Source organism: Vombatus ursinus, unplaced genomic scaffold, assembly GCF_900497805.2.
Source record: "Vombatus ursinus unplaced genomic scaffold, bare-nosed wombat genome assembly UNPS02014867.1, whole genome shotgun sequence".
NCBI lineage: Eukaryota > Metazoa > Chordata > Mammalia > Diprotodontia > Vombatidae > Vombatus > Vombatus ursinus.
In genome coordinates, this window is record NW_020954645.1 from 1,841,896 (window position 1) to 1,869,538 (window position 27,643).

At 45.8% G+C, this 27,643-nt stretch overlaps 1 protein-coding gene across 3 annotated transcripts in view; it reads left to right on the forward strand.

The window, feature by feature from the left end:
- Positions 1-27,643, forward strand: part of PTH1R (parathyroid hormone 1 receptor) — a 63,399-nt gene that overhangs the window by 12,422 nt on the left and 23,334 nt on the right. For all 3 annotated transcript variants that reach the window (XM_027842190.1, XM_027842189.1, XM_027842191.1), the window contains exons 3-6: positions 18,139-18,241; positions 22,535-22,660; positions 26,402-26,512; positions 27,426-27,544. In XM_027842190.1, the coding sequence (XP_027697991.1) occupies positions 18,139-18,241; positions 22,535-22,660; positions 26,402-26,512; positions 27,426-27,544 (459 nt within the window). The remainder of the gene's footprint in view (positions 1-18,138; positions 18,242-22,534; positions 22,661-26,401; positions 26,513-27,425; positions 27,545-27,643) is intronic.

A 27,643-nucleotide genomic window follows, 5' to 3' on the forward strand; every position in this document is an offset into this window, starting at 1 on the left:
AGAGCTGAGCCGGGTGTAATGTGGAATTTGGCAGTGGGGCTCAAGAGAAGGGGAGATGAGGGAAAGCCAGCCTTCCTTCTCCAAGATCTCAGTGCTTTTCCTGCACCCCAGCTGCCAGAATTCCCTAGTGCCACCATCCTTTACCCACAACACCATCCCTCCTCATCACTTAACACCAATACCACCTACCATCACCTGCTTCCTTCCCTCATCACCATCATCACCTACTACAGCATCACCTTCAATCATCAATACCAGGGATGCCAGAAGACGTCTGGTTCAAAACTTTCCAACACTTCCCAGTTGTAGGGTCATGAGCTACCTACTACTCCTATCCAAGCCTCAGTTTCCTTACCTGTTAAGTAGATAATACCAGTAGATCCTAGCTCACAGCATTATTAGAAGGCTCAAATAACATCAAAGCACTCTAGAGATGTCAGCTATTGCAATTATCACCACTGTCCCCTACCACCCCCCACAAATAGTTTCTATTTCTATAGCACTTAAAGGTTTACAAAGTTGCTTCCTCACAACCATTATGTGAGGTAGCAGCACAAGTCAATCGATCAGTAACTATTTATTAAGCTCTTACTATTATCTCCTCCCGTTTTCCCAATGAGCAGCCTGATGCAGAAAGATTAGTTTTCTAGGAGGGAAAGATTTGAACCTAGACAGGAGGTGTGCTGATGAATGTTTAATAACTGGCTCTCCAGGGAGAACAATATACACATGATACACTTGTGTGTTGAAGCTGCATCATTCCTATTTTTCTCCATCACTTTCCTAAGTCTAGAGTCTAGATAATCCACAGAACAATAAAGCAAGTCCTGGTCTGCGGTGTTTACTGATTTCCCAGGTGTAAATGCTGACACAAAAAGTTTAACAATTGGTCTGTCAATGAGCTGGCTCCAGCATACCCTGAGTTCTCCTGACTCCAAAGCTAGTGGAATAAGTACTCCTCTGAATCACAGTGGTTCAATAAAAACCACTGTTGGACCTAGAGTCAGGAAGCCCTGAGTTGAAATCCTGCCTCAGGCATTTGCCTACCATGTGACCCAGGGTTAAGTCTCAGCCTCAGTTTTCTTATCTTTAAAATGAAGATACTAATAGCACCCACCTCCCAGGGTTGTTGCGAGGATTAAATGAGGATGTATATAAAGTGCTTTCCAAACCTTAAAGGGCCATGTTAGCTGTTATTACTGCTTACCATTAACCCCCGGTCCCCACTTAGCGTTCTCATCTACCATCAGGACCATCACTGTTGTCATCCCATCCTCACCCTCCGCAGGGGTTCACCACTCCAAGCTCTAGGGGAAGAGGTAAATGAGCCAGTGTTTTGTTCATTCTTTCCTCTCTCCAGTATTCAGGAGGCCTGATGCTGGTACTGGCCCTGGGCCTCCTCACTGCAGATCTCTATCTCCCTTGGACAGGCCTCTCCGGAGAGTGCAAATAGCTGGTTCTACTTCTCCTCCTCCTTTTCTCTTTCCCTCTTCCCTCCTCGCCCTCAACTCCTTCAGGCCCCTAGGGCCTCAAGCAGGGAGAAAAGAGAAGTCGGGCAAAGCAGATGAGTCTGCAGAGAGAGTAGTTAGAGGGGGTTGTTTGTTTGTCTTGGGTGGCAGGACCTTTCCCAAACACCAACCTTCCCACTCCTCAGAGAGGAGACAGAGCTGGAACAAAGATGTTGGCCTCCGGCAAGGGGGGAAGAGTGCGGTGGGCAGCTGAGGGCTTAGATCATGTTGCTGGGAAGGAGAGATCAGAGTCATTTCCCCTCACTGACACCCACCACCCTTTCTACCACCATCATCACTCCTCTACCCCCACCCTTCGATCCTCTATAGCTGGAGGTTATTCCATAGTATGATGGTAAGATCTTTGGGTCTGGAGTCAAGAGACATCTGAGCTTAAAACTTAACCTCTGATACTCATTAGCTGTGTGACCTTAAGCAATTCTCTTTTTCTCCGTGAACCTCAGCGTCTTCATCTGCAAAATGGGGATAATAACATCTGTACGAGCTATCCTCCAGGGCTATTTTATTGTAAGGAAGATACTTTGTAAACTTGTAAATGGCTATCCCTTTCTCTGGGCGCCCTCTCCTCTCTCTGTGGAGTTTCATGAGGGTAGGAACCATGTCACCCCACTAAGACCACTAAGGAGCTCCCTAAGGAAGTTAGCTCCAGAAGTCCTGCCAGCCCACAAAGGCTGCAATGTTTTCATCTTCGTGTTACTCAAGTCTTTTTCTTCTCCTACCAGTCAGGAGAGGAGAGTAGTGACCACCATGCACAAAAGTAGGGTTTGGATGCTGTGACCTCCAGCAGATAGCCCAGAGAAACCTAGCTCCTCTTCCCTCTACCTGAATCTTACCCCAAGGGGTGGGTGGGAGATAAAGTCAGAGCTAGGAGACCTTAGACATTAGTAGTCCAACCCTTTCATTTTATAGAAGAGGAAATAGGGGCCCAGAGAAGGGAAATTACTTCCCCTGAAACACACAGGTAACAATTCAAATAACCCATGTTAATTAAAATGCAAACTTTAAGGTCTACAAAGCCCTTCCTGAAAACATCCCTGTTATCTACAAGTGTTATTACTTTCATTTTATAGACAAGGAAACTTAGGATTAGAAAGCCAAAGGGACTTGCCCAGGGTCATGGAGTTAATAAGCATCAAAGACGACATCTTTCCCAACTCCTTGGCCAGCAACCTTCTCATAGCAGGATTCAAGCCCAGGTCCTCCAAATCCCGGACTCTCACCACTAAGAGGCCTCAGATCCCTAGGACCACCTCTAAGCCAGGACCTACTTCTCTTTTAATTTCAGGTCTACCTTGGCAGGAGGGGGATTTGTGAAGGGGAGTGTGGAGCTAGTCCTGTGGGAGAAGAGGTGATGTGAGTAGAGCAGTGAGGGGAGGATGTCAATATCTGTCCTTTCTGAATCTGTCAGCATTTTTTCTGCTTCCCTCACAGGAGATAAGACTCTTCCTTGTGGAAAGTGTAGAGGGAAAGCTCAGAAAGAGTCCAATAAGCAGCATTGACCACCAGAAGGATAGACAACAAACCCTTGGCCCTGGGCCAGTCTGAAGCCAGAAATAAGCCCGTGGGATGGGAAAGAATAGAGAGGAGAAGGGAGGGACTGGGAAATCAAGGAATGCATAAGGGGTTCTTAACTTGGGGTCCATGAACTCAATTGGTTTTTTTAAAAATATACTTTGATAACTACATTTCAGTATAAATCCTTGCCTTTGCATCTGTCCTTTATGCATTTTAAGACATTATTCTGAGAAGGGGCTCATAGGTTTCAACAGACTATTGAAAGGGGTCCGTAACACAAAAAACTTAAGAACCTCTGTTCTAGGATAATTCCACCACCTGGGATCACCAGTTGTTTAGGAGTCTTCATCGATTGGCTGGTTTTGCTATTTTGTTCTTTTGTATTATCTTTAACCTTTCAAACGCTCACTAAGAAGACCAAAGGGCCATATGTTGTGGGTGATGGTGACCCCTCAATACTGCCCCCAGCCAGACAACCAAGGCATAATGTTGTATATAGGAAGGAGAAGGATGGTCATACTCAGTTGTCCAGGCCCACATCTATACTCCCAGGGCCATGATGGCCACCCAAGGTGAGGAGAGAGCTGCCCAGGCAGAGAACCTCCCGAGGGGCAGACACACGTTCTCACTGCCTAAGATTTTGCCTTTGCATTGATCTGGCATTATCTGTGATCTCCTAAGCCAGGAACCAGTTGGTGGTAGCACAATTTCAATCTTCTCCCACACGATGCTAGCCTGCCTCCCAATGTATTTAAAGGAACTTCCAGAAGTCATCTCCTCCAGCCCACTTAATGTCATATGGTCAGAGGAGAACCAAACAAGTCCTATTAAAGATCTAGAGGGAAGGATGCCTTTACTCACTCACTAATCATTCATTCACTCACTTTTTGGTTCATTCATTCATTTCACTACTCATTCATTTACTCACTATTCGCTGGTTCATTCATTCATTCACCACAATTCACTTATTCATTCATTCATCCATTCACTCACACACAACCATCCATCCAATAAATTCTTATTAAGCTCCTCTGTATTCAGTCTGGTGCTAGAGATTATTAGGGAAAGAAAGGAGTAGAAGTCACATTATCTGCTGTCAGTGGGTCACTGTTTGATCAAGGTGAATATACTTAAAAATAGGAATTAACTAGAAATAATCCAAAGTAGGCCATGATGCTTAGTTACACAATTGTATTCTGTTGTGAAATTTGGGATTAAGATCTAGACTATTTCTGTGTTGTTTATTTGGCCAACATGTAGGGGGATTCTTGTTCAGGTTGGACTGGATGGTCTCTGGGGACCCTTCCAGCTCTGAGATTTGGTGGTTCTTTGGTGATTTGGTAGGTTCTGAGTGGGGAGATCCAGGAAAGAAAGACCCATTCCTACACCTGTGTTACTATATAAATGACAGGAAGTAGAACCCAATCCTCAACTCTGCTATTACTTTTTTCCAAGGAAATTGGGGTCTAGAGGAGACAGGGGTGAGGTCTCTCCAAGCCAATCCTGAATATTAAAAGTGCACAGCAAGGAGCATTAGGGTGCTACAGTCAAAGTTGTGGAAACTCAGAACAAGAGCTCACTCTGTGTGGTCAAGTAAGATTTCTTAGAGGAGACAAGACTTGAGCTGGCCTTTGAAGAACTGGGGAGAATCTGAAGAGGCTGAGAGAAAGAGGGGGTGTTCCAGCCAGTGGGGAAAGCCTAGGCAAATGCAGAGGCAAGAAAGACCCTGGCCTGTGGAGGAACACTGGGGTTGTACCTGCTTCTGGTCTGACTCCAAGTCACTTTCTCATTCCAACCTCAGTGGACAGGGTCCCCATCCTCAGCGGGTTTCAGATGGTTCTGTTGCCTGAGTATGGGGAACCAAAGGAGCTACAGTGGGAACTGGAGGGCTAGAGAGTTGGGTCAGCTGTCCAGCTCATAGGTCTTAAGGAGGTTCTCCCAGACCCCGCTGCCTCTGCCATGCCACTGTTCCTTCCCAAGGTCAGTGTCTCTGTGGGTCTAGCCTCAGTCCCTCTTCATTGAACAGCAGGTTGAGGCAGCAGAGAATAGGGGTTTCTCATAACCAAATAGGCCCTGCCTACGGAGCAGTAACAGATTCTCGGACAGACCGTCCCACCCCTACTCCCCCACTCTGACCTCAGAAATGTGACTCCAAAAGGAAAGGTGGGTGACATGAAGTCCTCTGAACAAGGGGAGCAGGCCAGGCTGGGAGCCAAGGAAAGGGGGAAGGGACAACAGCTGGTTGGAGACATCTGGAGCCATCCAGGCTAGGGAATGAGAAAAGCAAAAGGCCTGACTCAGGGAGAAGACATAAGGCCAGGAAGACACACACAGAGAAACCTACCACACATGCAAATCCGTAAAGATGTGCCCAGTACAAACACATGATACACAGAGACTTAGACAATACAGAGAAATACACACGACACAGAGATCAAACACACAAATAGAGTCAAGATTCAGGGCTCGTCTGTGACCAGAGTTAGGGCTCAGTGTGGACATCCTGACCTCTTTAATAATAAAGACTGATGATATACTCACAAACACTCTGTACAAATTCACCCCAAACACATAGGATCATAGATTTAGCTTGGGAAGAAACTTCTGAGGTCATATAATCCAATCTCCTCATAAAACAGATGAGGAAACTGAGACCTAGACGAGGTTAAATGATTTGTCCAAGGTCAGCCAGGTAGATAGTAAGCATTCAGAGACATATAGAGACATTGAGGTCTAGTCAGACGCTCATGAATGCAGGTTTTCCATATGTTCAGAATAGAAAGAGTGCTATGTAGATGATCTAACATGCTACAAAAACATGTGTTGTTACTCAGAATCACCAAATCTCAGAGCTGGAAGGGTCCCCAGAGACCATCCAATCCAACCTGAACAAGAATCCCCCTACATGTTGGCCAAATAAACAATACAGAAATAGTCTAGATCTTAATCCCAAACTTCACAACCGAATACAATTGTATAACCAAGCATCATTATCATATGCTCATGGAGCACATGGAAAAGGCAGGGTGCTCTGGGAACAGACAGCTACAGTCTAAGTTAAGTATGTCTCCTCTCAGAATGCTCAACCTTGGCCCTAGGCCCAGCTCTCTGGCAGGGTGGCAAAGAAGAGACTGAAAACCCCCAGAGATTACTGAGTCTCTCATTTGGTCAACCAGCTTTTTGGTTGATTGGCATGGAAGCCATCAAGTCAGTTAGAATGTCCAATTATGGGTTTGTCAGTCGATTATACAAGCAGTGAGTCATTCAATTGTTGGTTGGCCTATCAGTCAGTCATTCAAGTCACCTGTTTGGTCATCTATATAACTGTTCAATCAATCAGTCATTCTATTCATCAGTCAACTTATCAGTTGCTCAAGTGATCATTCAGCTGGCCAGTCACACCAAGAGGATATGTACCCTAGGTTCTGAGAGGGGAGAGCTAGGGAGGAAAGACCCATTCCTTCACCTGTGTTACTACATTAATGACAGGGAGCAGAACCCTATCCCCAATTCTGCTATTACTTTTTTCCCAAGGAAATTGGGGTCTAGAGAAGACAGGGGTGAGGTCTCTCCGAGCCAATCTTGAATATTTCAAGTGCACAGTAAGGTGCAAACATACCTTGGTGATAGTGTGGAAGGGGATAAAGATGATGACAAGTGGGGAAACTAGATGGCGCAGTGGATAGAGCACCAGCCCTAGAATCAGGAGGACCTGAGTTCAAATCCAGTCTCAGACACGTGATATCTCCTAGCTATGTGACCCTGGGCAAGTCACTTAACCCTGATTGCCTTGCCAAAAAAAAATTTTTTTTAAAGAGGTGACAGGCATGAGGATGGGGAAAATAAAGATAGTGGTAATAGCAATGGTGGAGATTGTGATGTTAATAATGGTAGCAGTGATGAAGATGGAATGATGGTGGTGATGATGGGGGTGATGGCATTGAAGATGGTAATGGTGATGGTGATCAGGACAGAGATGACAACGGTGAAAATGGCAATGATGGAGCTGGGATGGAAAAGCATGTCTTTATTAAGTGCTCACTATGTGTCAGGCATTGTGCTAAGTCGTGGGGATACAAATAGAAAAGTTCTCATGGAGTTCCCATTCTAATTGGGGAAGACAACATGTAAAGGAGGATTCATGTTCATGTTCTGTTCATATCAACCAGAAAAACCAGAGAGCACTTGGATTATGGTGATGGTGATGGTGATAATGATGGTGGTGATAATGTCAGTGGTGATGGTGATGATGGTGGTAGTGTTAATGTCAGTGGTGATCGTGATGATGGTGGTAGTGGTAATGGTAATGGTAAATGTAAATATGGCAATGACAATAATGGTGGTAGTGATTTTAGGAGAAAGGGCCCCTACCCTCAAAGAGGTCCCAGCCCAATGGAGAAAATACAGTGAAAACAGACACAAAACACAACAATGACAACAACTCAACAAATGCGAATAATTATGGTGCAAATGGAGACCTTTGTGGTGTGTAGATGCCAACTACAGAAATGACCAGAATGGGGGTAAGCAGAGAAGGCTTCATGGAGAAGACTAGGAAAAAAACACTCCAGAACTAGAAATCCCAGATAGCCAGTGAGTGAGTCCAGAGATCATGTCCTCTTTCCCTCTCCTTTTCCCATAAACATATTTTCAGCAGCTTCTCCCCGCCAGCCACTGCCCCTCCCCGCGGTCTTCAATGCTCAGCCTTCATCACCTCCCCAGTTCCACATGTCCTGCCTCACCAACTGGCTGCCTGTCTCTGGCCCTGTCTAAACCCACCTTCTCCCTATCTCTCTGGACTCTTAGTCCCTGCTGGTAGCTTGGGAAGGGGGAATTGAAAAGAAATAAGAGTAGATTCAATCCCTAGGGGGCTGAGGAATGCTGTGGGTAGATGTGTCACGCCATGTTGGCTGGGCAAGAGCCAAGGCGAGTGGCGGGGCTTGGGGAGCTTGTGGTTGGGCCCTAAGCCCTCGGGAAAGCCGGGAGGAGAAGGCGGGGAACAGGCATTTGGTTCCAATTGAAGGAAGTCTGGAGCCAAGCCTGCTGTGAGGGAGCCCCCCCACCCAGGCCCCCTCTTCCTCTCACAGTATACGAACACACACACACACACACACACACAGTCACAGACACTTGGGCACATACAGAGATACATATAGGCAGGCACATGCAGACATAGTTATGAACTCAGAAACATAGAAACACACATATTTAGACAGACCTATGTATTTATATCCAGAACAGAAAGCAGACACACACACACACATACACACACACACACACACACACGCACAAATACACAAGCTCCCATATACCCAGATGTTTAGGTACCGCAGTGGACACAGACACACAGAAGACATATATGAAATTCATACCATTACTGGCACCCTGAAACACAAATACATATGCATACATGTATGAACTCATAGAAATTTACCCACAAATACATTCACCTGCATGGGTCTACACATACAAAGTCACACAAACTTGCATGTGTGTATATGTATACACACATATATGTATACACACACACACACACACACTTATCAAGGACTCATACATACACATTCACTGCTAACTGAAACCAGGAGAAATCAACTCTCTTCAGAGCCAATTGAATCATCATTGGCCCTGGAAGCCTTTAGTGCCAGAGAGATGTGGTCAATTAATTTCTCCCTCCAGCCCCTGACTCCCCCTTCTCCTCCTCAACTCTCCCTCCCAGCTCCTCCTGTCTCTCACTCCTACTTCACTTGTCCTCCCTCCCTCTCAAAGGAACCCTTGGCTGGGTCGCCTTCCTTGACACTGCATCCCCACAGCCTGCAGCCCAGGAGGAGGCTTTAGAAATCCAAACTCCCCATTTCTCCCTCAAACACAGGGAAGGTGAGGGTTTCACTCCCAGCAACATTATGTAGTCCTTCTCCATTCGGGGTTCCACGGCTGTCTGAGAAGAGATGCTGTCTGTACCCTGTATGATCAGGGGAGAAGGGAAGAGAGGGAAAGAGGGAGAAATGGTAACTGGGGAAAAATTCCAAACTTTCCACTGTGTGCTGAATCTCTGCTTCCTTGATCACCTTCTTTATCAAGTCTGGGAATTCTCAGATACTCCCCCATTCAGATAAGACCCACTTAGACCCTGTTGGGTCAGTCATTACTATCTGCCTCGACCACTGTAATAGCCTCCCCAAATTACAGAGCATCAGACCTGGAAGAGGCCATAAAGATCATCTCATCCATTCCCCTCACTTTAGAGAGAGGAAAGAGAAGCCCAAGGCACGGAAGTGATTTGCCCAAGATCACATAATTAGTGAGAGGCATAACAAATATTCATATGCAGGTGACTTTAAAATCAATGAGTTTTTTTTTCCAATACCACAAGAGATATCTTAGGAGATCTCTTGCCTCCACCATTTATCTTTTCCTATCTATCCTTCACATGCTACCAGACATCTTCTTTATCTATATATCTAGCTGGGCATTTTACTGGGCTCAAAAATCTTCAATGACTCCCAATTGCCTCTTTAGTAAATTTCAGCTTCCTTTTCCTGCCATTCAAAGTCCTACATAAGCTGATGCCCTTTACTTTTCAATCCTCTGCACCCAGCAGGTGCTTAGTAAAAGCTTTGAATTGACTTGGATTGGACTGAATTGAATTGAATTTGCATCCCAAAACTATATTGCTATGATTTTCTTAACACTTCCTCGGGAAAAGAAAGAAGATTGATAGACATTCTTAGAACACATTGCAAACAGGTTAAAAATTTACAGAAATACTTTTGGAACAAGCAGTTATCAATTCTCCAAGCAATAGTAAAGGCCAATAACAGGTGCACACCACAAGATCTCTTGAATGTAACCAGAAGTGGTTTGCCTTGGGAGGAAGCCTATGAAATGGCTAAGATCCAAGAGTGGAGTCAAAAGAGTAATATTCACATGAATTAAGCCAACAGTAGGTTGACATGAAGTGCATAACCAATGACTGAGTCTTGCAAATTTGTTTATGGAAACAGGGGTTTAGGCTGGTAATTCAGGACCAGGTCGTTGCCACCAGAAATTATAGAAGGATTGTACTTAAGGAGTGCAGACTTAATGATCAATGAAGATGATTTAAAGAAATAGCGGAATCTGTGCAACCTCATTGCAGATTATAAAAAATTAAGACCTGCCATGTACCTAGCAAGATGACCTGGTATCTGGAATTCTACAATCATTGACTGGGATGACTAATCTCTATTCTAGAAATACAGATCTCAATTTATCCTGGAGAACTCAATCAATAAACTGTATTGAAACCAGCCCATTATCATCAGCAGCACTGTTGCCCTGACCTAACCAATTCAAAAAAATTTCTGATAGATGTCTCCATCCCAAATATGCATAATCTCTAAATGGCACAGAATAAAACATTTTCAAAATATAGAGATAAAGTATAAGAAATCAAAATCTTGTGGGTACAGGATGAGGTATATATCATTCTCATCATACTGTCTGCTACTGGAGTTTTACTAAGGATATTTTCAGCAAGGAATACCTGACATCCAAATATTTTTATTCAGCTACAAAAAGCAGTTATTCTATTCACCCATGCAATAGTCTTCAGAACACTGAGTAGAAAGGAATAGTAGAGGGTAGCTAGGTGGTGTAGTGGATAGAGCACTGGCCCCGGAGTCAGGAGGACCTGAGTTCAAATCCGACCTCAGTCACATAACACTTACTAGCTGTGTGACCTTGGGCAAGTCACTTAACCCCATTGCCTAGCAAAAAAATTAAAAAAAAAAAAAGGAATAGTAGCAGGATAGCAAGTTGCCCCAGGACCACTTCTATCTAACTTCATCAAAGATGAGAAGAATGATTTTATATGAAGAAGAGGAAGAAGAAGAAGACAATGGCAACATCTCCAATACATCAGGCATATCCCAGTTTGTCAGTGTTGTTGCCCGTTCTGATCATCCAGACCAGACTCCTCTACACCTTAGTAATAATAATAATGTTGTTGTTGTTGTTGTTCAGTCATTTTAGTCGCATCTGACTCTTCATGACCCCATTCGGGGTTTTCTTAGCAAAGATACTGGAGTGGTTTGCCATTTCCTTCTCCAGGTCATTTTACAGATGAGGAAACTGAGGCAGACATGGTTACGTGACCTGCCCAGGGTCACACAGCTAACAAGTGTCTGAGGTCAATTTTGAATTCAGGTCTACCTGACTCCAGACAGGGAACTCAATCCACTGCGCCAACTAGCTGTTCAATAATAACAATAATAAAAATAGCTCACATTTAATGCTTTAAGATTTGCAGAGCCCATGGCATACATTATTACATTTGATCCTCACAATCCTGTGAAGTAGAGGCTATTATTATCTCCATTTTACTGCTAAGAAAACAGGCTTAGGCAGATTAAGTGACTTGCCCAAGGACACATGGCTAGTATCTGAAGCAGAATTTGAACCAGCTCTTCTGACTCGATGTTCAGCACTTACGAGGAACTCATAGACCCCTGCATTTGGGAATCACACAATCACAGATTTGGAGCTGGAAGGAACCTCTCACAGGCTATGTTGTCCAACCCCCTCATCTTAGAGATGGAGAACCTGGGATCTAGAGGAGTAAACTGAGGAAGACTCATTGATAGTGTTCTTTAACTAATTGAAGGACAGTCCTGTGAAAGAGGGATCTGTTGGACTCCTGATGCCTGGCCCCAGAGGGCAGAATTCGGAGGAAGGGATGGACATTGCAAAGAGGCAAAGTTAGGCTTGGTGTGGGGAAACATTTCTTAATAATTAGAACCACCTCGGCTGCCTGGCAAGAAAGAAAGAATGAGGCAAAGCTTCATTCATCTGAGATTTTCAGGTAAAAGGCTGGTGAGCTGTTAGGGATCATTTTTGTTCAGGTTGGGGTGAAACCAAATGGTCTTTGAAGCTCCTTCTAATTCTGAGATTCAGTGGTTCTGGGACAGTCCCTTATTAGCCATCAAGTGATATTGAAATATGAGTGGTTTATTAATAACAGTATTCATAATTTAATTTATATATCAAATGTAGCACTGAAGCAGTTCTAGAAATAGGAGCTGCTATTAATTTTGTCATTTGTGGCCACCTTGGAGATTTTGAGTGTCTGAACTTGACCTTCCTGGCCAGCCTTCTCCTCCACCTTCTATCCCTCCTTTTCCCATGCCCCCCAGGTCATCTGGAGGCCCCGAGAAAGGGGTTTCCAGGTAGGTGTGAGATCTGGGGCCTTGGTGTGAGGAAGCTCTGGGATACTCTTAACAGGCAGCAACATTAACCCTTTGGGCCCCAGAGTCATGAGTCAGAAATGAATGAATGGAGGTTTCCAGAGCCCCAACCGTAACCTAAACACAACCTTCTCCCAGAGGAGGATTACTCAGGTCTGACTATGTGGCCTTCCTTTCAACTTCTTAGATGATGTGGTTTTCTGAATCTCGTATGGGATAATACACTATCCCCACTTGGAGAGGGACATTGACTGGCCCAGGAAAAGGGCAGGGAAAGAGAAATTATATTGTTTTCTTTGTATGATTATTGGCATATATTTACATTTAAGATTCTAAACCAGAGAAGATGCAGTGAATGTATCACTATGGCCCATTCCCATAGCCAGATGGCTTCATTTTTTTTTTATATGGAAAAACATAAACAGAGAGGGTGGTAAATGTGAAGGCACCAGAACGCTCCTCCCATACTCCCTCCCCGCAAATATCTCCTTCACTGGCTTCTCATATGCTTTGAAATATCATCCTTCTTAGACTCATAGAATGTTAGAGCCGTAGTCTTTGGCCATTAGAATGTAAGCTCTTTGAGGACGGGAACTGGCTTTCTTTTTGCTTGTATTTGTACCCCAGGCCTTTAACATGCTTCACAGATAGGAAGTGCTTAACATAGAATATTAGAGCGGGGAGAGGCTGTTAGAATACAGAATGTCGAAGCTAGAAGGAGCCTCAGAACTGACATAGAACATAGATTGTTAAAGCTGATAAGGAACCATCTAGTGCATCTGGTCTTTAAATATCCAATATTTAAATATGTTCTAAATATCCAACCCAACTGGTCTTTAAATCTCCAACCCCCTCACCTCAGGATGAATAACTATTAGAGTAGTTTACAAAGTACTTTCCTCACCACAACTCTCTGAGGCAGTTGCTGCCATTATTATTCTCCTCATTTTACAGGTAAGAAAACTGAGGCTCAGAGAAGAAAAACGGAGGGTTTCAGGGTCATGCACCTAAAAGTGTCAGTCTTCATCTCCAAAACCAATAAATTACTGGGGGGAAGGGAACGATAAGCAGGACAAGGAAGATACAAAGATAGATAAAAACAGTCAAACCTCAGACCATTCCCATTCATTCACTCCTTAGGACAGCCCTGAGTCCCCCATGACCCTTTGCTGAAGACTACATGTATGGCTAGGTGGTGCAGTGGATGGAGCACTGGACCTGAAGTCAACAAGACTTGAGTTCAAATCTGGTCCTCAGATACTTACTAGCTGTGTGACCCTGGGCAAGTCACTTAACCTTGTTTGCCTCAATTTCCTCATCTGTAAAATGAATTGGAGAAGGAAATGGCAGACCACTCCAGCATCTCTGCCAAGAAAACCCCAAATGGGGTCAATAAGTGTTGGACACAACTGAAACGACTAAACAACAACATATGTGTAGCATTTTGTCCCTGGTCTCCAGGGTTCTTCTGGAACCATAGTGACTGTCTCCAGTTTCTCAGGGAGCAGCCCAGGACATGGAATGTCCCCAGTCTTTATGAATGGAATGTCCCCAGGCTTCAGGGATCGGATCCCTTTGGGCTGAAAGAGTCTTCTCTGCTCATTGGGTGTCTGGTGGGTCTGGGCAGGAACCAGGCTCCTCCTGGGAATGATGACAGGGAGAATGTGGGAGGAGACACTGAGTCTTGAGCCAGAGGCAAAAACCTGGCAGAAATTTGGACCTCCTCATAGACTCATCTTAGATAGCCAGAGCTGGAGGTCATAGGACTTAAGCCTTAAAAAAAGAGTTTAGAGGTCATCTGGTCTCATTCCCTTATGAGGCAGGGGAGGAAACTAGAGGTCTAGTGAGAGGAAGTCACTTACCCAGGCTCATACTGGTAGTAAGTAGCAACATTAGTATTCAGGCCCAGGTCCCCTGACTCTAAATCAGTACTCTGTAGACACCTTAGAACATGAAACTTGGAAAGACTTTAAAATATGGTCTTAGAATCAGGTAGCCTGGGTTCTAATCCCAGCTCTGCTGGCTGACCTTAGCTAAGTCACCTCATGACTTTGGGCCTCAGTTTCCCTGCATGTAAAATGAAAAGTTTGAGGTAGGCCGTCTTGGAGTCTCCTTCCAGCTCTAAAATTCTATATTCTAAAGGCTCATCTTGCTCAAGCATCCTATGTTCTATATTCTAAGATTCTGTCTGACTATAACGTTTTACGAGAATTAGCAGCTATGTGAATGAACATGGTCAAGATACACAGGGCTTCAAGCAAACCGATTAACCTCCCTGATGTCCAGATTCCTCATTCGTAAAATGAGAGAGTTGGACTGGATTGCTTTTATGGACACTTCCGGTTCAAAACCCATAGTCTTCTCTGAGTCTCAGTTTCCTCATTTGTAATAATAGGATAATACCTAGAATAAAGCAGCTAGGTGGCGCAATAGTACACAGAGTGCTAGTCAGGAAGACCCATCTTCTCAAGTTCAAACCCAGCCTTAGAAACTGGCTGCATGACCCTGGGCAAGTCCCTTAACCCTGTTTGTCTCAGTTTCCTCACCTGTAAAATAAACTGGAGAAGGAAATGGCAAACCACTCCAGTATCTTTGCCAAGAAAACCCCAAATGGGGTCCAGAAGAGTCAGACAAGACTGAACAGTACCTAGAATACCCACCATACAGGGTTGTTGTGAAGATTCAGTGAGATGACTGTATACAAAGTACTTTGTAAATTTTAAAGTTTACAGACATCAGCTAACGCTAGGATCTCAATCTCATCTTTGCATACAATGGAGCTCAGATAGAAATGATCCTGGGACAAGTCACTCTCCTGGTATTATTCTTTTGTTGCTAGGTGATGAAGTGAGTAGAGCACTGAAGGACCCCAGGAAGACCTGAGTTCAAATGTGACCTCAGACACTTAATAAGTGTGCGACCCTTAACCTTGGCCTGCCTCAATTTCCTCATCTGTAAAATGGAGATAATAATACCAGCTACCTTCCAGGGGTGTTGGGAGGGTCAAATGAGATATTTGTAAGGTATTTTGCAAATACTCTATATAAATGTTAGCTATTATTACTTAGCATTATGCTACCATTGCACAGGTGGATAAAATGATTGATTTTTAATAATTGAATTAAAGTACTAAGATGTAGCATTAGAAGAACTGAAAGCATCCTTGGGATCACTCAAGCAGTAGACAGGACCTCGTGCATGTTTGATATCTACCTCATTCCAGTCTCTCATGGGTTTGAAGGCTTTCACTAGGTCTCTGTATTTTGAGAAATCTTCACTTCACATAGTTTGAAGGTTACTCTTTTTTCAGTATAGCAGCATCTATTAAAAGATGCTAGCTCTGAAATTTCTGTGGGTCAGTGTCATATTTGGGAGGAACGAGAGAGATCATTTTGTCTCTGATAACACTCCAGTTTCAGTAGTTTATCTGTAGAATTCTCAAGGCTGCTTTGAGGTTGGCATTTGTAGTAGATCTGTATTTGTTCAGAAAGAAAAGGAAGTAGAGACCCTGGTGAATCATATAAATTCTGGGACCTCGAGAGTCTTGCTAGGTAATGGGTAGGCACTACACTTTTGAAACCAGCTGTGATAGGTTGAACAGTTTCTACTATTTCCTTGCAAAGTCTGCATCAATAAATTAAGTCTGGACTCCTTAAGAATGAGCTTTCTGTAATTTCTAGTAGAAATGACCTGATCTCATATTATTCTCATGAACCCCTCTGTTCCTGTAAATGAATCTATTAGACTCAGTCACTAGTTCTGTTATTATTGTTATGGTTTAAGGTTTCTTCCCAATCTAAACAGTTTAATCCAATGAGGAGCAATTCCTAAGAATCAGACTTTATGGATTAGGGCAAAGGAGGGGAATTGGCCTCTCCACTCACAAGCCCTAGAAACAAGAGGGAAATTGTGAAATGCAGCAAGGTGGGGGTCTATAGCTGCTGAATGTTACATACACTATCAGCCAAGATTGTTTTGTGGGTCAATTTTCCTGAAATGTTTTTCTTTTCTTTTTTTCCAGGAATAGTTTAACAGTATAGTGGGGTGGAGGGAGGGTGGCCATCAGGAAATGACTATGGTATTTTTTTAAAGATATCAATTAAGGTTTTTTGTTTTGTTTGTTTAAGGTAGAAAAACCAGTCACTGGAAGCTGCTGAGGTTGGAAGCAGCATGGTCAGGTCTAAGACATAATAATAATACCTAGCATCTAGACAGCACTGTAGGGTTGGCAAAGTACTTTATATATATTATCTCATTTCATCCTCACAATTACCCAGGGAGGTGAGTGCTATGATTATCCTCAAAAATGGGGAAACTGAGACTGGTTTAGTGACTTGCCCAAGGTCACACAGCTAGTAAGTGTCTGAGGCAAGATTTCAAACTCAAGTCTTCTTGACTCCAAATCCAACACTCTATCCATTGCACCACCTTGATGCCTCTTGGGGAAATGAGCAGGAAGAATTTGGAGGATATCCAGAGAAGAGTCCTCCAGAATTGATTGGCAGTAATAGACCAGAGGGACCTTTTCCCCTTTTCCTGCCCCCCCCCCAATGACTCCCTATGGCACATTTAAGAGATGGTGGGGGTATCATGAGGGAGTGGAAAAATGCCAGCATAGGAGTCAGAAAACCAAGATGCCAGCTATGTATTACCTTGGACAAGTCATAGAATCATTGGATAGCAAAGGAATTTAGAGGTCGTCTAGTTCAACTGATCATGTTATCTTTTTCTAAGCCTCAGTTTCCCCTAGAGAATTGGGATGATCATCTTTGCACTAGCCACCTTACCCAGTTGATGTAAACCTTAGAATGTCAATGTCACCTAGTTATTGAAAATAAAAAGTTTCTAGAGACTGTCTGAACCAGAGGTTCTTAACCCTTTTTGTGTCCTGGACCCCTTGGGCAGTCTAGTGAAGGTTGGGGAATCCTGTTGCTAAAAGCATAAAATAATACATCAGTTTACAACTTGAAAATCATCAAAATAATTTTCAATTTAAAAAAACAATTGCAAGAACTTCAGGTCAAGAACGCCTGAATCCAACCCCCTTAGTTTTATTGAGGCTAAGAAAGGAGAAACTATTGGCCTAAGGCCTCACAGCTAATAAGTGGCAAAGTCAGAAGTTAAACCTAGGTGGCTCAGTGAATAGAGAGTTGGGCCTGAAGTCAGGAAGACTGGAAATCAAATCTAGCCTCAGACATTTACTAGCTATATGACCCTAAGTAAGTCACTTAACTTCAGTTTGCCTCAGTTTCCTCAACTGTAAAATAGGAATAATAATAGCACCTTCCTCCCAGGGTTATTGAGAGGATCAAGTGAAATACTATTTTTAAAGCATTTAACACGGTATCTGATACATAATAGGTGTTGTATAAATGTTTATACTCTTCTTTATTTAACTTAATATTCTTTAATTTAAATTAATTTAATTTAATTTAATATTCTTTCTGTGACACCACAAAACACTACATAGAGAAGGAATTAAGCGGGGTCCTTAGAAAATGAAACATAATACCATAATGACATCTTGGGGGATCATTTGGGCTACCCCTACTCCTCCTCATTTCACAGACAAGGTAAACAAGGCTCTGAGGGGTAACCAGGATTGCCAAGTTCATACAGTGATGGATCAAAATCAGGACACGAACCCTGGTTTCCTGACTCCCAGCCCAAAACTCCCATTATAACAAACCTTCCAGACTATAGAGGCGATGAATTCCCAGCAGGAAGAGTCTACTGAAGACAGGGAGGAAGGAGGGAGGGAGCAGGAAGTCCTCACTGGACACCAGAGGAAGGGTCCTGCGCTTTCTCTGCTGGGGAAGTCCTTCCTGTGATCTAACCCACCCACCCTTCGTCCTCCTTTCTCTCCATAGGTGGATGTCGATGATGTCGTAACCAAGGAGGATCAGATCGTCCTCCTGCGAAATGCCCACGCCCAGTGCGAGCAGCTGGTCAAGGAGGTACTCAGGGTCTCTGGTGAGTTAGGAGTTTCCCAGCATGCAGCATGACAGCAGACTAGCTCTTTCCTGCGTGCCTCACTTCTGAGGCTGCCACGGGGGAAGGAAGAGGAAGAAAGAAAGCAAAAGCTGGGCTGCCGAGAAGCCCCTTCCCAGATCGAGCTTTCTCTCTTCAGTCCCCCTCCGGATACAGCCCCCCTCCAGATACCTGCCTTCACTGGGGTGGGACAGAACTTCAAGTCATGTTCAGGGCATCTCCCCTCGGTCTTCTTCCATGTGGATGCTGTGTGGCTGCATATTTAGTTACAGTGGGGGGAGGGTTGCATGTAAGTGTGTGCATATCATTTGCTGCATTGTGTCTGGTTGTATGTGTGTGCATGTGGTTTTGTGCAAGCAGTTGTATGTGGATGTGATTGTTTTGTTTGTTGTTTGGGTAGCTATATGTGAATATAACCTCCTGGGAAGGAGAGGAATAGCAGGGGAGACCAGTAAAGGAATCTGCTGTGGTTGATGTGAGGAGAGAGAAAAAGGCCAGTATGTGTGTGTGTGTGTGTGTGTGTGTGTGTGTGGTATCTCCAAGGAGGCCATGCAAAGGTCATGGTCCAAGGGCTCAGACCCTAGCTCACAAAATGTCTCTAACAGAGCACACTTTCAGTGGTTGATTGGGGAGGCATAAAATGTTATATTTCCCATATTACAGGTGGGAAAACTGAGGTACAGGGATGCTAAGTACTTTGCCCATAGTTGCACATCTCCTAGGTGACAAAGAACTCACATTCAGGTCTTCTGGTAGCAAGTCCAAGGGTCTTTCTACTATACAAAGCTGGGGGAGGATGGCATTGGAATCCAGTCTCATAGAAAGGTCCCCAAACACCTGGCAAAGCTGTTCCCACTTGATACTGTTGCTGAGACCCTTTCTTGTGGCAAATTAAGCCCATCCCTGGAAAGTAGGTTCTTAGAATCATAAACTGAGCATCTTAAAGTATTCTAGAGTCTTGGAATAACAGAATCACCGAGTCTCTGAACTGAAAGGAATCTTAGAGGTTTAGAACAATCCAGTGTGGGAATCCCCTTTCATAGCTTCCCTGAGAGAAGGATCCTTCAGCTCTTACTTGGACCCTTCTCCTGACAGGGAACTTACCACCTCCCAGACCAGCTCAGTACACTCTTGTCACATCGATAGGCAGCTGCGTCTACACCCAGCCAAAATCAGCCTCCCTGTAGCTTCTACCTATTTAACCCTAGGTTTGTCCTCTGGAGCCCCTCCAAATAATCATAATAAGATTGTCCTACTGTCTTCATACTCATCAAACTCCTTCTGAGATTTGGAAGCCTCCTCCTTCATTAACTTTAGTACAAACATTCCCCTACCCTAGATGAGCCCATAACTTTGCTCAGCTCACACCAGTAACTTCCTGAGGGCAGGGTCCCTGTCTCCTTTGCTCAGTAAAGGCTCCCGGAGGGCAGGGGCCTAACCTTCCCCTTTAGTGCAGAGGATCAGCTGGAGAAAGGGTTTTGTCTCTCCCCTCCGACTGAGGACTCCCTGAGTGGCTGCTCCCCTCACTGCCTCCAACCCATTTATCTCCTCCTCCCCTCCCCTTTCTCTGCTCCCTAAGGGGCCCAGACTACAATTCCAGGAAGCACTAATTGGGGCTAATTAGGCACCATTAAAACCACCAATTCTTGTCTCTCTAATATTATTAGTGGTGGCCAGGCCACCAAACAGAAGACAGGCACAGCTATTTCCTCCCTTCCGTTCCCAGCCCCCCAGGGACTGGTTGGGGAGGGGGTATTAGAAGGTGATGGGGGCAGTCAGGAAATCCATAGTGCCCAATATGACAAGAGAGGAAATAGGCCAATGTCCCTGTCACCTGAAGTGAGGGACTTCCACAGTAAGAGTTCACTTTCCATTATCAAGGAGGCACATGGGTCATTCAAGCCCTAGGGTTTTCTTTTTTGAGAAGAGAAGCTGCCAAGCTAAGTGTTAATCATTCCTTCAGTTTTTTGGAACGCACAGGGAGCTGCTGGGCAGAGGGGGAGACACACCCCTTGTCCTCCAGGAGCCTCTGGTCTAAGGAGAAGACAGCCTCTGCGGGCAGCGAATCCTGGGTCTGAGGGGGAGCCCCCTGGTCTGGGGGGAGACGGCCCCAGCCTCTGCCTTCAGGGCAACCCTAACTTGAGAGGGTAAGGTCAGGACAAGGATTCTCCTTTCCTAGAGTAGGGCCTGTGACCGGTTCTGCTGTAGATGGCTTAGCTAGATTAAAGTTAGTCCTGAGATGAAGCTCGTGTCACACAGCTGGGCTGGGCTCCCCCAGACCTAGGTTTGGTCCATACCTACCTCTCCTTCTCCTTCTCCTTCCCGTCCCCCTCCCACCTCCACTGAGTATCCTACAGGTATGGGCAGGATGTGTAAGTTGAGTTGTGAGAGGAGGGGAGTTCTTTGAGAAAGAGGTCCAGCTCTGAGAATCTAAAAGGGGACAGGTCTGATGGAGAAGCAGGGACTGTCCAGCCTGGGACTGGAGTCAGGGCTCTGTCTGTGACCGAGGCTAGGGCTCGGCCTCGGGCAGGGTAACTTGTCAGTAAGGAATAGAGCCTTGACTTTCCCCCTTTCCACCTTGATTTCTCAGCGGGGGACATCATCTGGACAGAACACACAAACCCAGAACCATATGCATCCCTATACACACAAGCCCTACACACAGACAGATCCCTTCTGGTTCCTTCTTCTTTCTCTCTGTCTATGCATGTCTCTGTGTCTCTATTCCTTGCTATTTGTTTTTGTCTATCTGTTTCTGTCTCTTTCTTACCTCACACACTCCTCCTCCCGTTTTCCTCCTCCCCTACCCACTCCAGTTTCCTCAGCTCTTCTACAAACACAGTTTCCATCCAAAGACCCTCCCCTTCTCATTCCTGCCCCAGCCAGCCTGCCCACTGCCAGACTTTTCGCCCATCGCTTTCCCTTCCCAAATGTCCTCCTCAACTCTCTGTTGTCCCTCCCCCAGCAGAAACTACTCAGGGATTCCCTGAAACACCCCCCCTCCTTTTAATGTGTTCCCCACCTGGCCCAAGGCAAAAGGGAAGGAACAATAATAGCAGCTTAAAAATACTACACGCCAGTCTAGACAGACTCTCCCTGTGTGCCTCTTTCTCTCTCTCTCTCTCTCTCTCTCTCTCTCTCCTCCACATCCCTCTTTCCCCCTCCCTCCTCCTCTCTCAGTCTCTCTCTCCTTCCCTCCCCTTTCCCCCTTTCTCTTCCCTTCTCCTTTCTCCTCTCCTGCTCTCTCTCTCTCTCCCCCTCCCTTTTGTGGCCAGGGCCCAGCCAATCCAACAGCATCCCAGCCATCCCAATGGTTTCCAGATATTGCAGGCCCAGCAAGAGGAAGCAGCCTTGATGCTGCAGTGAGAGGGATTTGAGTCAGATGTGAGGAAGTCCTTTCCAACCAGGATAGAAGCTGGGAATCTTCCATGTGGGGGGGGGGGGAGGAGATCCTCAGACATCCCCATGTACAGGACCTCCCTACCCCTGCCTGGGAGCAGAAGTCTCAGATAAGGAGCCCCTTCCCCAGCAGGTACAGGGCCAACCCCTAAGAGCAATGCTTAGTTGAGAGGGGAGCTGGGGTTGGGCTGAGGCCCAAAACGGATCTACCTCCCCCCCATCCCCCTGCCCTCCTAATTGATGGTCTGGCAGCCGGGAAGGAGGGAGGAGCTCACAGAATACCTCCACTCTTCTGTTCTGTGCCTAGAGCCCATCCCTGGAATCCTCTTTGCCCTCTTATGGATTTCATCTCTACTCAAGCTCCCTCGATCTTTGACAACAGACACACAACCTCTAACTTCACTTTTCTCCTTATCCTTACCCTCCCTCCCTTCACTTCCTTGATGCAGAAATTCAGTCTAATTAAACAATCGATCGTATATTCAAGCAATCTAAACATTTTTTTTAAGGACACAGAGTTTTAGCTCTTTAATTGACACAGGAGTTTGGTTGACTTCATCATTGCCTCGGTTTACTTTTGCTTCTCAATACATCCCTATCCCCTTGCAACTAATCACAAGTCCTTCTACAACCATAATGCTTACTGAGCCCCACCCCAACCCAGGAAGGCATCAGTAGACCCACACTCAGTGGGGTCTAACACTTCTCCGAGGTACTATGGGGTCATTTTGTTCAACCCCATGCCTTTGGGAAGGTAGTTTCATATCAATCAGATGGGGGGGCCCAGTAGAATTTGGGGTGAGGGGAGGCAAGGAAGCCAGTTAGAGATTTTGTGCCGAATAATCACATGCACACACCCCCTTGTTTATCTGCCAGAACTTGCAGAATCAGCCAAAGACTGGATGTCAAGGTCTGGAAAGGCAAAGAAGGAGAAACCTGCAGAAAAACGTTATTCCCAGGCAGAGGAGGCTGGGGAAGTTTCTGATGGGAGCCGGCGCCAGGGTAGGTACCACCCCGATAGGCCACTGTTTCCCCGGGGCAGGTGGGCAAGAAGGGCTCAGGTGTCCACTGGGACACCCAGGTCCTGTCTCTTCCCTTTCTGCCACCTTGTCTCTTTATTGACTTCTCTGCATATCTAATTGTAACCTGATCTGTGATGGGAGGAAGCAAAGATATAAGACAATATGGGGTAGTGGAGAGAGCTCAGGGCTGAGGCGGAACACTTTGCTTTTAGTAACGGTTCGGCCACAGCCTTGCTTTGTGACTTTGGGCAGGTTACTTCCCTCCTTCGGACCTTCATTTCCCCCTTTGTAAAATGAGGGGTTGGGAGTATGTGATCTTTTAAGGTCCCTCACAGATCCAAAATCCCAAGATGAATCACTTAGTGTTTTCCTGGGTTTGCTTAAAATAGGTGAATAAGCATGTGCAAAGTAAAGGAGACTTAAGACATTGGTGGAAGCAATGGGGCTTCATGGGATAAGAAGAGATCAGAATGGGGATTCCCAGAAGTCTGCAGGGAAGACTTCCTGGAGGAGATAATCCCTGAGCTGGAATAAGAAGGATGGAGAAGAGTTAAGGAAGCCGAGAGGCCAAAGGGTGGGAAAGCTTCATGGATCTGTAGATTGTTAGAGATGTATAGGACCTTAGAACTCATTGACTCCAACCCCATCATTTTATAGATGGGAAAACTGAGCCCCAAAGATGGAAAATACCTTGTTCAAGGTCACACAATGTCAGAGCCAGGATTCAGTCTGAGTAACCTGGCAAAGCAGGGGGCACAGATTTAGTCCCCAGACTATTTGGGGGGGGGGAGCAGGGAACAGCTTATAGACCAGATAAACAGATTTGTCTGGATAATATAGAAACACAAATATTCAGGTGAAGCATTGATTTTAAATACATTTCAAGGATCTGGACATTTGGGAGTGGAGAGGGGGAAGAGAGAGCCAGCCTTCAGAAGCTGGAGGAGGCCACTCCTCATGGGATTAATGCTGAAAGCCTCCCTGGAAGAGATCTCAAGTTAGAAAGAGGTAGAGGAACAGCACTGGGACCTAGAAGGACAGCTGGGAAAATTTTGGCCCAGGCTGGAAAAGAGAAAAGGCCCAGAGAAGGGACATAGTTCCAGGGGGAGGAGAGTGGGAAAGGGCTGAGGAAGCCCTGTTCCCAGCCAAGGCAGTTCCCTCCCTCCTATCCACAATCCAAAGAAAACAGGCTGAGAGAAGGGGGAGATCATAGCCAGGAACCCTAAAAAAATGCAGATCTGGAATTGAAGAAAAAGTGAGGAAAGTAAGAGATGTGGGAGAAAAAGGCAGAGAGAAGAGAGAGAAAGAGGTCTGTATAAAGAAATGAGGAGAGAGAGGCTAAGGGAAAGAGAGGTGTAAGGGAGAGAGAGAGAAAATGAGAAAAAACAGGTAAGAGAGCAAGAGATCGGGGAGAGAGAAAAGAAAGAAGGAAGGAAGAAAGGAGGGAGGGAAGGAAGGAAGGGAAAAGATGGAAGGAAGGAAAGAAAAAAGAGAATGAAAAAGAGGAAAAAGGGTAGAGGAAAGGCATAGAGCAAGACAGACAGGTGAGGGAGAGAAGACATATAGAGAAAGCAGAACTCAAGATCATTCGGTGCCCAGTGGCCTTTTGGAGCTAGATTCCAGCTGCAGCCACATCTGTGGAGCAGTGGTTACCTGGGGTGGCTTCCCATCCTCCTGGCCCCCTCCCCAGGCCACAGGATCCCTCACACTCTCCCCCCAGCAGGCCAAGGTTTGGGGGGGGTGTCAAAGAGACAAGGGGGTATTGTGGGGTGAGGTATTTGGGAAACAGGAGTTGGGGGGAGCCTTGGGAAGGGATGTGGCAAAGAGGATGGACCAGGCCTAGGACAGAGTCCCTTTTCATGGGGGCCGGCTGTGAAGGCCTCTTTCCAGGTTGGGGGGTGGGGGTGGGGTGGGGGAACAATCCAGTGGTTAGTATCCTGTGGTGGGAAGGAGGGGAGAAAGTTGGAAAAGGCTAGCAGAGGGGTCAGAAGCATTTCCTGGGGTGGGAGGACTCCCCCCAATGGAAATGGAGCGAGCAAGATGGTGAGTTCATGAGCCACCTGAGGTCACATAGCAGTTTTGTAACCTGATCAGCCTTGACTACAGGTAGGGAGGCAACTATCTACTCTGTTTAGTGGGAAGTTCTCCAGGGAGGCCTCTGGACCCACGTCAGCCTGGCCTACTGCCTGAGTGTCCACCATTACCATTTCCTTCTTTTGGGTTAAGGCATCCACCTCTCTAGGGTCCTCTATGAAAAAAAAAATAGCAATGTCTAATTACAGGTGCCTCATTTTATCCCAACAACTTCCTTGTGAAGGCCTTCATTACTAATGATAGAAACTGGGGAGTCCCAGAGAGGGTAAAGGACTTACCCGAGGCTATACAACAAATAACAGAGCCTAGACTGGAACCCAAGACTTCTCAACCCCACGCCACATCACTTTCTGTAGAGGCAGAGCAGCCAGATGATTTAAAACAAGGAGATTTTGACTGGAATTGTGGCTTTGCTACTTACTGGCAGTGGGACCCTGAGCATATTACTTTCTCAGGGTATCAATTTCATCATCTGTAAAATGGGAATTCTAATATTTGACCTCCCTGTCTTACTGAGTGGTGGTGAAAGAAACACTCTATAAGTGCTTAACATGCCATTATAAGTAGGAGTCGTTATTCTAGCTACACAGGGGCCCTCGAGAAGAAAGTCTCACTCACTTGAAGCAATTCTCAGCTATCAATACAAGTGCACGTTAATTTCCAATACGGTCTTGTTTTTCATGGTAGCTCCCTGAGAGATAGGCTAGCAAGGGATGGAAGAATTACCAAGGCAGGGTGGAAGAGAAAGGAAGGCCTGGATTTGAGGAGCTATCACTGGGGACCCTAGACAGGTTGGGGGAGGGGGGTATTTATATTGGGGAAAAGAGCCCTCGGCTAAAAGTTAGGAGACTTGAATTCTAGCCCCAGATCTACAAAAATCTAGCTATGTGAGCTTGCAAATTACTTCATATCTCTGTGAACCTGTTTCCTGATCTGTAAAATGAGAGGGTTGAACTTCATAATCCCTGAGGCTCTTTTCTATTCTAAAATTCTAGGTTCTCAGGTCCCTTTCAGCATTCTGGGTTCTAGGTGCTAATAATGTCCCTTATAATCTCGATAGCCTTTGCTCTTAGGAGGCAGCTAGGTGGCATAGTGAATAGAGCATTGGACTTGAATTCAAGAAGACCTGAGTTCAAACCCAGCTTCTTACTCACTGTGTGACCCTGGGCAAGTTACTCTCTGTGTCTCAGTTTCCTCATCTATAAAATGGGGATAATAAAAGCATCTACCTCCCAGGGTTGTTGTGAGGATAAAATGAGATATCTGCAAATCACTGTGCAAACCTTAAAGCATTAGTTACTATTGTTCTAAGGTCCTTTCTGGCTCTGACAATCTATGTACTATGTTTTGAGGTCCCTTCCTGCCCTAACAGTCTCTTGTTCTGTTCTGAGGGCCCTTTCAGCTGTGGCATTTTATATTCTAAGATCCATTGCAACTCTGATAGTATGTCCTAAGGTCTTCCAGCTCTGACATTCTCAGATTCTGAGTCAAGCCACGGGTAAGGGGTGGGGAGAGGGTAAGGCTTTGAGCCTGGCCTGCAACCAGCTCTCTCCCCCACTGGAATGCCTCTGGACATTGGTCCATGTGTCTGACCACGTGGGTCTCCAATAGTATCTATGCCCCACAGATGGCTTCTGCCTACCTGAGTGGGACAACATTCTGTGCTGGCCTGCTGGAGTGCCAGGCAAGGTGGTGGCCGTGCCCTGCCCTGACTACATCTACGACTTCAACCACAAAGGTACACCCACCTCAGCCCTGCTACCAGCTTTCACCACTGCCAGAAGGGAGCTTTAGAGGGCTAGGTGTGAAACCCTCCCTTGTCCACAGGTGCAGAGTGACCATATCTGGAACCTGGTTTCTTCAGTGACTTTTCTCCCCTTCCCTTCCCTCTCATCTTTCTTTCTCCCTTCTCTCAGCTCTTCTCTTCCTTCTCTCCCCTCTTCCCCTCACTCTGTTCTTTCCCTTTCCTATTTTCTCTGTTCTCTCTGCTCTCCCTCCTTTTTCTTCTTAATCCTCCCTCCTCTGTCATCTCTTTCTTCTTCTCCGACTTCTCCCTTCAATTTTCTTTCCACGTGCCATTCCTCTTTCCTTTCTCATCTTCCCTTCACCTCTCCCTTCTGTCTTCTTTCCTCTTATCTCATCCTTCTGTCTTTTCTTCTTCAGCTTTTCTCCTCTCACCTTTCCTCTCCTTTCAGCTCTCTCTTCACTATCTCTTTCCTTCTCTTCTCTCCCTTCTGCCTCTTCTCTTTGTCTTTTATTTTTTCTGAGTCCTCCTGATTCTCTCCTCTCTCTTCGTGGTGCTTTTCCCTCTGCCCTCTTCCTTCTCCTCCACCGCCTCTCCTGTCCTCTTTCCTGTGTCCTCTCTCACCTTAATTCAGTCTTCACCCTTTCCTTGTCGTCCTTTCCAGAATACCTGTCCCCATAACTGAGGCAGTTTCTGGAATCCCTCAGAGTTACTGGGCAGGACATACTTGCCCTCTTTCGTGTCTCACCAAGGAGGGGAGAGTGGGGAGCTGAGGAGGCAGTGACAGTACAGAAAGGCTTTCTGGCGGAAGAATACTCCCCAGGAATGGGGAGGAATGGTCCCAGCGGCCTGCTGGCCCAGCCCCTCACCCACAGGGCCTCCTGTCCCTTCTCCCTTCTTTGGCCAGGCCGAGCCTATCGGCGCTGCGACAGCAATGGCAGCTGGGAGCTGGTGCCTGGGAACAACCTGACATGGGCGAATTACACCGAGTGTGTCAAGTTTCTGAACAACGAGACCCGGGAACGGGTACGTGTTTATGTCTTCATCCCCTGCTCTAAACTCTGACCCAAGCACAGGGCACCTTCTCTCTGTGCCCAGTGGGGAACTTAGCTCAGAATCTGGGGA